Source organism: Macrotis lagotis, chromosome 2 (genome assembly GCF_037893015.1).
Source record: "Macrotis lagotis isolate mMagLag1 chromosome 2, bilby.v1.9.chrom.fasta, whole genome shotgun sequence".
NCBI classification, from domain to species: Eukaryota; Metazoa; Chordata; class Mammalia; order Peramelemorphia; family Peramelidae; genus Macrotis; species Macrotis lagotis.
This window is the reverse complement of record NC_133659.1, coordinates 232349895-232362151: the sequence shown is the minus strand read 5'-3', so window position 1 is coordinate 232362151 and position 12257 is coordinate 232349895. Positions and strand designations below refer to the sequence as shown.

General features: G+C 36.5%; 1 protein-coding gene and 1 pseudogene across 1 annotated transcript in view; both read right to left on the bottom strand.

Annotated features, from left to right (window-relative positions):
- The window catches only part of DNAH9 (dynein axonemal heavy chain 9), a 546775-nt gene extending 534992 nt beyond the window's left edge, over positions 1-11783 (bottom strand). Inside the window, exon 1 of the mRNA XM_074225133.1 lies at positions 11553-11783. Coding sequence (XP_074081234.1) covers positions 11553-11711 — 159 coding nt within the window. The 5' untranslated portion in view covers positions 11712-11783. The remainder of the gene's footprint in view (positions 1-11552) is intronic.
- On the bottom strand, positions 7398-8064 carry LOC141510871 (large ribosomal subunit protein uL16-like; annotated as a pseudogene).
- Positions 11784-12257: the final 474 nt, after the last annotated feature.

Below are 12257 nucleotides of genomic sequence, written 5' to 3'. Positions count from 1 at the left end.
GGATTTTGGAGGGGATATGAGAAAACTGGGACCCTAATGTACTATTGGTGGAGTTGTGAACTATGCCAATCTTTTTGCAAAACAATTTGGAGCTATGCTCAAAGGGTTATAAAACATGTGTACCTTTTGATCCAACAATATTATTTCTACATCTATATCCTAAAAACATGCAAAAAAGGATTGTGGTATATGATTATGATGGAATATTACTGTACTATGAGACATGAAAAGCAGGATAATTTCAGAAAAATCTACAGACTGACATGAATTGATTCATCATGAAGTGAAGAGAATCAGCAGAATCTTGTTTGTGCAGCAAAAATAATTACCAGAATGAAAAGATTCATAGAGTGACTCTCTCTAAAGAAACCAAGGACAAACATTTAATAAAATACATGAACTCCTTATTAACAATACTCAATAATTTAGAAGATAGATGGAGTAAAACCTTAAGGATCAAATGCCTCACAGAAGAAAAAAAATCAAAACATCTGAATGTTATCATGCAATAAATAATATAAGAAAACTGTCCAGAATGGGAAAGAGAAGGACAGTATCATATGCTTCCAATTCCAGGAACAAAATGTTTAGGTTTAATGACTTGATTAAAAACAAATTCTGTAAAAGATATGGAGAGGAAAAATAATAGAATGAGATTATTTTATTCCTACAGGAAACTCCAGAAATGAATAGAATAATATATTTTGAAATGCAAAAATGTTCAACCTAAAATGATATGCACTGAAAACCTGAATCTAAACATCAATGAAAAATGACCTAGATTGAGCAAAAGATCCACCTGAAGCAATCTTGGAAAGAAAAAATGTAGATATGACCTATAAACAGTAGAAACATAAGAAAAGTAAATTTTGAAAAATTACAAAGGAATGAAAAGAAAATCAATTTATCAGTATCAAAAGTGAAAAGAGTAAAGAACCACCAAAGAAGATAAAGCAAATATTGGGAATTATTTTGCCCAATTCTATGCTAGTAAGAATAATACAATCTAAGCGAAATGGATGAATATTTGGAAAAATATAAATTTCCCAGATTAACAGAAAAGGAAATATAAAACTTAAGAAAGTCTTAGAAAATAATAGAACAAATCATAAAAGAACTTCTAAGAAAAATTCTCAGGACTAGATTTCTTTTTTTTTTTTTTGAAAGTTCATGCAACATTTCTTATCTATAGTACTCTACCTTTTATTTATTTATTTAATATTTATTCTCTTTTTGTACAAATAATGTTTCTTTATACATTAATAAAATATTCTTGTTTAAGAATAAACAGAATACCCCCTCCCCCAACAAAAAATAGACTCGTTTGAGCGATAAAGTAAAGGGGAGAGAAAAAAATTAAAAATTAAAAAAAAATAATAGTAATAATTGCAGGTATGGCCAGATGGCACAATGGACAGAGTCCCAGCCCTGGAGCCAGAAGCACCCGGGCCCACACCCAGCCCCGTACACCCAACAATCACCCAGCCGTTTGACATGCAAGCCACCCCAACCCCACTGCCCTGCAAAAACCAAAAACAGAAAAAAAAAAAGACCCAAAATAAAATAAAATAGTAATAATAGTAGGGGTGGCTGGGTGGCGGACAGAGCATTGGCCCTTGAGGCAGGAGCAGCCGGGTCCAAATCCTGCCTCAGGCACCCAACAATCACCCTGCTATGCGGCTGGCTCCAGGCAGGCCACCCCGCCCCATTTGCCCTGTACTCCTCCCCAAATAATAATAATAATAATAATAATAATAATAATAATAATAATAATAATAATAAATGTGCTTCCGTCTTTGTTCCAACACCAACAACACTGTCACGGGTGGATCACATTCTTTATGGTAAGTCCATCACAAAAGTTACTTCCATATTTTTCCACCATTGCCATTGCTGATCACAACTCCCTCCTTTCCTATTTCTCTACTACCATGTACTATATTTTCTCTCTCCTTTCACTCTGACTCTGCTGTAGGGTAGCTGAATGGCGCAGCAGACAGATCCCTAGTCCTGGGGCCAAGAGGCCCCGAGCCCCCATACCACCCCTTAGACCCAGAATCCACCTGGCCCTATGGTCCTGGGCAAGCCTTCCAATCCCAGCCCCTTGCAAGAAGTAAAAAGGAAAATGTGTTATATCTTACCACTCTCCCTCCACAGTCCATCCTCTCCTCCATCACTCACATCCCCCCCTTCCCCCTGTCCCCCCTCCTTCTTACTCCAGATGCCTGTATTGAGTATACCCCATTGAATATATATATATACACATATAAATACATATATGTGTATATATATATATATACTGTTTCCTCTCCTAGCCCCCTCTGATGAGAGCGAAGATTCCCTCATTCCCCCTTGCCTTCCCCCCTTCCATATCATTGCAATAGCTCATTGTAATAAAGAAAAAAACTTATTATACGAGATATCTTGGCCTATTCCCCCTCTCCTTTTTCTTTCTCCCATTACATTTCCCTTTTTTTCTATTGACTCCATTTTTACACCATATTTTATCTTCAAATTCAGCTTTCTCTTGTGCTTCAACTGTAAAAGCTCCCTCTACCTGCTCTGTTAACTGAGAAGGTTCATATGAGTATTATCAGTGTCATTTTTCTATACAGGAATACATGCAGTTCATCATCAAGTCCCTCATATTTTCCCCCTCTCCTCCAATCTCTATGCTTCACCTGAGTCCTGTATCTGAAGATCAAACCTTCTGTTCAGCTCTGGCCATTCCAACAGGAACATTTGAAATTCCCCTGGTTCATTGAAAGTCCATCTTTTTCCCTGGAAGAGGACATTCAGCCTTGCTGAGTAGTTCATTCTTGGCTGCATTCTAAGCTCTTTTGCCTTCTGGTATATTGTATTCCAAGCCCTACGAGCTTCCAATGTAGTTGCTGCTAAGTCCTGTGTGATCCTGACTGCAGCTCCACGATATTTGAACTGTGTCCTTCTGGTTGCTTGTAATATTTTCTCTTTGATTTGGGAGTTCTGGAATTTGGCTATAATATTCCTACGGGTTGGTTTTTTGGGGATCTCTTTCTCGGGGGGGGGATAAGTAGATTCTCTCCATTTCTATTTTGCCCTCTGCTTCTAGAATATCAGGGCAATTTTCCTGTAGTAGTTCTTTGAAAATGATATCAAGGCTCTTTTCCCTGATCATGACTTTCAGGTATTCCAATAATTTTTAAATTATCTTTCCTAAATCTGTGTTCCATATCAGTTGTTTTTTTTTTCAATGAGATGTTTCACGTTTTCTTCTAATATTTCATTTTTTTGGTTTTGAAGTAATGAATTCTGGTTTCTCATAAATTCATCAATCTCCCTGAGTTCTATTCTTTGTCTGAAGGATTTGTTCTCCTCAGAGAGTTTTCTTATCTCTTTTTCCATCTGGCCAATTTTGCTTTTTAAGGCATTCTTCTCCTCAATAACTTTTTGAACTGTTTTATCCATTTGACCTAAGCTGGTTTTTAGCATGCTATTTTCTTCAGCATTTTTTTGGATTTCCTTGACTAAGCTGCTGACTTCATTTTCATGTTTTTCCTGCATCTCTCTCATTTCTTTTCCCAGTTTTTCTTCTAACTCCTTCATTTGATTTTTCAAAGTCTTTTTTGAGCTTTGTCAAAGCCTGAGCCCAATTTCTGCTCTTCTTGGAGTCTTTAGATGCAGGAGCTTGTGCTTCCTCATCTTCAGACTGAGTGTTTTGATCCTTCTTGGGCTCATATGCAAAATATTTCTCAATGGTCTTCCTCTTGTTTCTCGGCTTGCTCATTTTCCCAGCCTGAGCATGTTTTGGGGGTGCTTCCTGAGCTTTTGGGACACTCCCACAAGGGTCTCAGTGTGTGAGGCTCTGTCCTCCCTCCTGGTCTGTGAATGACCATATGTGCCCCCCTCTGCCATGGGGTTGAGGTGGGGGGCCCTGCTGTTCTATGAGGGGGCCTAGACTGTGATCAGGATCTGAATGTGGTCAGAGCCCCAGAGACCTGTTCCAGGGGCAGAGGACAGAGCTCTGCAGTCTCTCTTCACTCCCCTCCCTCAGCTCAATGGGCTCATGCCCTGGGGGCTCCTGCTTACTGGCTCTGCCTGCTTCTGTTTCTGGATCTGGGCTGCTGAAAAACCAGGCTGCTTGCTGTGTGGCCTTGAGGGCTGGGCTCCATGTGCTCGCTCTGGCAGAGGTCCCCCGCTGTTCCCCTACTTTGTGCCCAGTGCTCCCCCGGGGCGTAGCTCAGAAAACTCCCTTGCTGCTGTGAGCTGTGGCTCCCAGGCACCTGGGGCTGCCTCCGGGAGGCTGAAGTTCTTTTGTTCTGGCGGGCCACCCCTGCCCCTGCGATCCTGGGGAGCAGAGACTTTCTGCTCTTTTCCAGGTTACCTTGAGTAGGAGAACTTCCTCATTGGGTCCCTCTGTGGGTTCTGTCTCTTGAAAATTTAGTTAGAGTCCTTAGTTTATAAGTTTTATGAGAGAGCTTCTAAGAGAGGGTCCTCTCTTGTCACCATCCTGGCTCCACCCCCCCAGGACTAGATTTCTACTAAATATTTAAGGAATAATTAATACCAATACTATTTAAACTATTTGAAAAAACAGATAAAGAATGAATCCTACCAGTTTTTTTATGATACAAATATGGTGCTGATACCTAAACTAGGAAGAGTCAAAAAACAGAAAGAAAACCTTAAACCAATTTCCTAAATGAATATTGATGCAAAAATTTTAAATAAATTCCTAGCAAGGAGATTACAGCAATATATCACAAAAATCAAGGACTCTGAACAAAAGGGATTTATATTAGGAACTGCTTAAGTAGTAAGAAAACTCTCAGCATATCTCAAATAAGGAAGAAAAAACTTGTGATGAAATATAGTGATCATTCCTAGTTGAAAAAAAACCCCACTAAAAAGCATAGATATAAATGGAGTGTTCTTTTTTTTTTTTTAAAAAAGGTTAAGTAGTAGTCATCTAAAACCAATAGCAAACATAAACTTGAAACCTTACCAACAAGATCAGGCATGAAACAAGGATGCTCATTATCAGGGCTATTACTCAATACAGTATTAGAAACATTAGCCAAAGCAATAAGACAAGAAAAAGAAATTGGAATAATAAAAAAAATCAATGAAAAAACAAAACTAATCACTTTTAGCAGATGATATGGTGGTATATTTAAAGAAACAATAACTTCATCAAAGGTTCAGAATACAAAATAAAACTGCAAAATCATCAGCATTTTTATATACTACTAACAAAATTCAGTAGAAAGGGATAGAAAGAAAAAAGTCCATGTAAAATAACTGTAGACAATATAAAATACTTGGGAGTTCATTTGCTGAGACAAATCCAAGGATATTTACAATTCTAAAATATTTTTCACAAAAATAAAAACAGATCTAAACAACTGGAGAAATTGCTCATCGGAGAGCCAAACCCAATATGATAAAAATGACAATTCTACCTATGTTAATTTACTTGATCAGTGCCTTACCAATAAAAGTACCAAAGAATTATTTGAAAGAATTAAAACATATCAAAACATATCTAGAGTAACAAAAGGTCATGAATATGAAGGAAATCAATGAAAAAAAATTGAAGGATGGCAACCTAGCAGTACCAGATTTGACACTATATCATAATACAATAATGATGAAAACAATCTGGTATTGACTAAGAAATAAAGTAGTGGATTAGTGGAAAAGATTGGATACACAATATACAGGGGAAAAAAATGGCCATGGTAATCTAGCATTTAGTAAACTCAAAGAGCCAAGCTTTTGGAGTTAAGAAATCAATATTTAACAAAATTTCCTGGGATTTCTGGAAAGTTTTTTTGTGAGAAACTAGCATAGACCAATAGCCCACATCATATACCAAGATAAAGTCAAACTGGAATAATGATTTATAAGGGGTGATATCATAAGTAAGTTAGAGGAGCATGAAATAATTTGTGACCAAACAAGAGATACAGAAATTTATGGGGAATAAAATGGACAAATTTGATTATATGAAATTAAAAACTAAAAGCAGCCAAAATTAGAAGGAAAACAGGAAACCAGGGTAATTTTTTTAGAGGAAGTAGATAAACTTGATAAAGTAAAGTAAATAAAAAATGTTCTTAAATAGAGAATGAATCCAATTTATAAAAATACGAGTCATTCTGCAATTGAGGAATGGTCAATGGAAATGAACAAGCAGTTTTCCGTAGAAGACACTGAAGTTATCAGTAGTTAAATGAAAAAAACTTCTCTAAATCACTACTGATTACAGAAAAACAAATTAAACCAATTCTGAGAAACCATCTCACTCCTATGAGGTTGGTTAATATGACAGGAAAAGGAAAATTACAAAGGCTAAGGGGGAATGTGGAAAAACAGGGACACTGATGCTTTAAAAGAAATAATTTTAATGCAGTAGATCCACAGTTGGATCATACAAGATTCAGCTGCTACTATAATAAAGAAACAGAGGTCATGAAATATATCAGGAATGCAAAAGAATTAGGATTAGAACCAAGAATAATCTACCCAGCATAACTAAGTACAATTCTGTGGGGGTGGAGGGATTGGAGGTATTTCTATTTAATGAAAGAGAAGACTTTAAAGTGTTCCTTATGAAAAGATCATAGTTGAATAGAAATTTTGACATTTAAACACAAAGCCAAAAAATATATAAGCGCAAAAAAGAACTTAATTAAATAAAGTTAAAACTGTTTATATTCCTATATGGGAACATAATACATGTACCCCTTCATAATTTTACCATGTTAGAGGGAATTTAATTAGACAGAAATCACAGGTGCAATTCTATTATATTAGAATGATCTCAAAAGAAGAATGGAAAGATGAGGAGGGATACACTGGGAGAGGGGAAGAAGAAAATGGGGGAAATTATCTTAAATAAATGGGGCATCTAAAGAAGAATTTATAAAGTAGAGCAGAGAATGGGGGGATTGGGCATCACTTAAAGATTGGTTTAAGGAAGAAAGAATATAAATATGCACAATATTGGATATCATACTCCTGGGAATTTTCATTTTGGGATTTCTTTCAGAAGACAAATACTGGGTTCTTTCAGTTTCTTCTTTGCTCTCTAAATTTAAGTTGTCTGTCCAGTTTTGCTTTATTGCTTCTTAAATATGATGTCTAGGTTCTTATTTGTTTTCTTCTATGAGATATATCAAATTTCTATTTTTTTCAGTCTTTTGACTTAGTTTTATTGTTTATTCAAATCTCATGGAGTACTTATCTTCCACTTGGCCTAATATAATTTTTTGTACCTTTTTTTTAACCAAGCTAATAATTGTCTTCAAATTTTCTTGCACAATTCTCATTCCTTTTCCCAGTTTATTGTCTTGTACTTTTTTATTAGTATCTAGTTTATTTATGCTTGCAAAGCAGATGTCACAGCACACCCCTCACAAATGGAGGGATTGCCATTTATCCAAGGGACCCTAGCTGGGGATGTACATAACCCCACAGCCATCAAGAATGAGATACTTCTCAACTATCATATCCTCAAACTCATCAGCTTTGAACTTAGGGAACTCTGTGTCTTGGAGATATGGATCTTTTGGCAGCCAGGGGAACCTGAACTTGGCTCTACACAAAGCTTCAATCACCTGTTATTTATCTGGACTTTGGTTCAAATTGATATGGTCACTTGATAATGTGAACATGGGTTACAGTGCCCTGTGGCTTTACAAAGGTGCCCTACATGCTAGTCTATAGCCCATTAGTCCTAGCACATGACAATATCTTATTGATGTGGATGACATGAAAAGGATGTAGCCACACATAAATATGAAAGTCATCCAGGCCACAACTCTTCACTATGTATTTGTTGGCACAGATTCAAGTGGCTTTCAAAGCTTCTGATGGCTGATGTTCATAATCATCTGATGCTATATGACCACACAATTGAAATCATCTACTTTTTCTATCTTTCTACCAAAATTGAAGATTTTTGTCTTGGCATTAGGAATTCCCCCTGCAGTAATGGGACTTTGGGTATGGCTTTTTTTCATAGTACCTATAATAGGGCAGGGGTTTTGGCCCCATAATAGCCCATGGTTTTGGCACCAGCATGGACTGGATCTCACCTTAGGGAAAGGGGTATTCTCTCCTACTTTTAATTGATTTTTAAAATCATTTGTTTATTTTTTTAGAATCTCTTTAATTCTTCTTGAAATGCTTGCTAGGCTTATATCTAATCTATTTCTTTTTCACACTTTGCTTGTAGATATTTTCAAGTCATTGTTTTCTGTGTTTGTGTCTTGATTCTTCATCACCACAGAAGCTTTTCATGATCAGTTTTTCATTTTTTTTATGTTTGTTCATTTTTGCAGCCTTTTACTGTTTTTTGGATTTTATTTTTTGTTGAATTTTGTTAATTTCTAGAGGAGATGTTTAAACTAAGTTTTTGTCTTTTATGTCTTTCTGCTTCTTTCAGTCTGTAAGTTTCCTGTAAGCCTGTAAGGTTTTTTATTTTTTTATTTATTTTTTATTTTTTATTTTTTTGCAAGGCAATGGGGTTAAGTGGCTTGCCCAAGGTCACACATCTAGGTAATTATTAAGTGTCTGAGGCTGGATTTGAACTCAGGTACTCCTGACTCCAGGGCTGGTGCTCTATCCACTGCATCACCTAGCCACCCTTAAGTCTGTAAGTTTTTGGAGCAGAGAGGTATCAGTTCACTGACTTATTGGTTTGTATTGCTGATTTAAGATTGGATCTGTTGACTTCTTGTGTAGTTGGGTTTCCATAGTTAGCCCACTGGGAGGTTCTACATTTCTAGAGTGACAAGCAGTTTACTTCTCATTGTTTGTTTTTACTTGCTCTGATCTATTCTACTACAGGTTTGTGGGGGGGGGTAAGGGTGACTAATTCTTACTGAATCCTTAATCTGTTCTTGAATTTAGTTACACAGCTAGTTCTAGAACTTGTTTCTTGTTCCTTACACAAGTAGGGCCCCTGGCTACCTTATGACTACAATCACTCCTCTCCATCCTGAAAAAAAGATTCAAAATTGGGCAATGGGCAATGGATGCCAGATGGCACCTATTTCTGGACCTAGTGATATTAACAGGGGCCACCCAGGATCTCCTCCATTCAGTTCTGTCTTTGGATTACTGGACTATGCCTTAATCCTAATACAGTCACAGCTCACTACTTCCACCTGATGTGACCCTGTTACTAATGACTAGCCTATACCTCAGTGCCTGCAGACCTCTTTTTTGTCTTCCTAAGCTTCACTGAACTGAAGAAATGACTCATTCACTTTTTATTACCTCTACTTATTAGAATTCAGTCTGGGCAGTTGCCTAGGGTTGATGTAGTGAAGGTATGTTCGGAGAGTCAGGCAAAAATTCTGTTTGTCACTTGGTCATCTTAAAGACAGTTCTAAAAAAAATTATTGTCACCAGGACTGTCTCTTTGGGAGAAGGCAGTAGCATTGTTGGAGGAGAAAAATCTATGTGATGGTAAAACAAAGATATTAAAAAATTTAAAAAAAACAAAAGGAAGGGCAACTAGGTGGCAAAGTGGATAAAGCACCAGCCCTGGAGTCAGGAGCACCTGGGTTCAAATCCAGTCTCAGACACTTAATAATTACCTAGCTATGTGGCCTTGGGCAAGCCACTTAACCCCATTGCCCTTGCAAAAACCTAAAAAAAGGAATGGTAGAAAGACCAAAGTGCTATTTAAGTAATCTGATAGTTTAAACTGTGGCAAATACCAATTGCTACATGTTATGCTTCCCTGACTGTAGACACAGAAAAGCAAGCAAGAACAGGAAATACTTTTGGAAGGTTAAAAGGGTGGAGTGATGCTAGGAACTATTGCCCATGTAATATTTATTGAATGTGTCATGAATTTCGAACATTTGCACTAGAACTGCTTTTTCAGTTTAAAACTACAGAATTTATGAACATACATAGGATCTAGTTCCAATAAATTGTTTTGATTTAGTTATTTAAATAGGTATTTGATAACTGTTATATCTGAAAGAGAAATGTCACAGTTATGCTTTCTTTAGGTTGGAATTGTGAAGGTATCTTTAAGAAAAAGTAATTATTTCAGTTAATGTCTTACTGGAACATCTGCATATAAGGCCATTCCACTGTTTATTTTTTAAGAGGAGTTAGCAACTGCCAAGATCAAGTTGCAGTTGGAGGCTGGGATAATCATTCATTGTCATTGTTATTCAGCTATCCATATAGTAGGAATACTGGAGGGATATAGAGTGTTTGGGAACTATCACTATAATGGGAAAAAGAACTGCAATTTTATTTGCAAGGTTATGATTATGATGAAGTGGGGGAAAAATTAAGGATTAAGTACCAGGGCTTCTGGGGACAATTTGGGGTTACAAAACTGCAGTTGAGATTTTAGGACAGAGGGAAGAGGGAACACAGAGAAGTGGGGGCGTAGTCTTCCTTTATATACATAGAGACAGAAAATGATGCAAAAGGAATAAACATTTAGGGAGTTGCAGAAATACAACTGAGTAAGTAATATAGAAAACAGTTACTAATGTACCCAAATGCAAATATACATAATGAACAGTCATTGAGAACTAAATCTAACACACACTCTCTCCTCTCTCTCTCTTTCTCTCTCTCTCTCTCTCTCTCTCACACACACACACACACACAAACACCACATTTTTCCTTAAAGACTCATTCAGATTCACACTCTCCTACCCTTCTGCCTCCAGTTTTATCAAAGATCTTTTTGTCCAGTTTTAAAACAGATCTCTTTCATCTCATTTTCCCTCACACAAATCCCAGTTATAAATTAATAATGCTAAAATATTTAAATAAGCCTGAAATTTAATTCTAAATACCTCATTGTCTTCTTACCAATATCATGATTCTGAAACTTGAGCCTGAAGCACCCTTTCACTAGTATGTTACTTTCAAGTCCAAAGTCCTTGCTGCAAATTTGTAGACCTAACCTATTAAATATCTTTGTTAAACAGGTTAAATCCAAGAACTTAGATCAGTCATAGGAAAAGTCTAATGCTTTCATACTGATGTGTTCAGTCATTTCAGTTGTGTCCAACTCTTTGTGACCCCATTTGGGGTTTTCTTGGCAAAAATAATGGAGTGGTCTACCATTTCCTCCTCCATCCCATTTTACAGATTAGCAAACAAGGCAAACACGGTTAAATAACTTGTCCAGGTCACATAGCTAATAAGTGTCTGAGGTCAGATTTGAACTCATGAAGATTTATTCCTGATTCCAAGGCCAGTTCTCTAATAACTGTGATATCTAGCTGCTCATACTAGTACTTTAGTTGAAATTAAATTTGCAATTTATATCAGTAAGTCAAGAACACAAGAGCAAAAGAAAAAGCAACTGTGCTTTCCCATTTTGTCTGAGTAATTCTATGAACCTCATTAACTGAATTCTTTGTTTTCAAGGCTATAGCTATTTTATGATATTAAATAATTTTATATATTTATCCTCTTCTTATATATTCTCATGTAACTCATGCATCAATTATTTTTCTATCAAATTTTTTGAATGTATATCTTTTACTTATTTGGTTATGATCCTGTTAAGTACTCACCTCTACCATCTTGAGTCTTCTCAGGAAGCTATTGAGTCGCACAAAAACCATAGAAGAATTGAAATTCCATTCCCTGATCTCTCGATCCTGTTTGAAGTAAGTCTTGAGATTGTCCCTTCTGTCTTCAAACATTTCTTTGGTAAAGTTAAGGATGTCCATTACCACCTGTATTTTTCTCTGACTTTCTTCTATCTCCCCTTTCAGGAGATCTTCTGGGTTAAGATAAGTACATGCCTGTAATGACAAAAGGGAAGCATTATTGCAAGGATATGATTTTACTATATTTGTCTGTCCCAACTGTATATGAAAAATAGTTTTCCAGGCATACCTTCAATGCCACTACTCACTGAAGAAGTCATCTTAAAAGTATGTCTCAAAGGCAAAAGTTGTCTCATTTTCTCTTTAGTACACTCACTCAGAAGACCCCAATAGGTTCTATTTATCAGTCTGATATTTTTAAATACCTCAACATTAGAAAGCAGAAACTTCACTCTTAGGAACTAGACTATCCATTAGGGCAGGTAAGTTGCTTAGTGGGTAGAGTGCCAGGCTTGCAGTCAGAAAGACTCATCTTCCTGAGTTCAAATCTAACCTTGACTAACTGTGTGACTCTGAGCAAATCATTTATCTTGTTTGCTTCAGTTTCCTCATCCATAAAATGAGCTGGAGAAGGAAATGTTAAACCACTCCAGAATCTTTACCAAA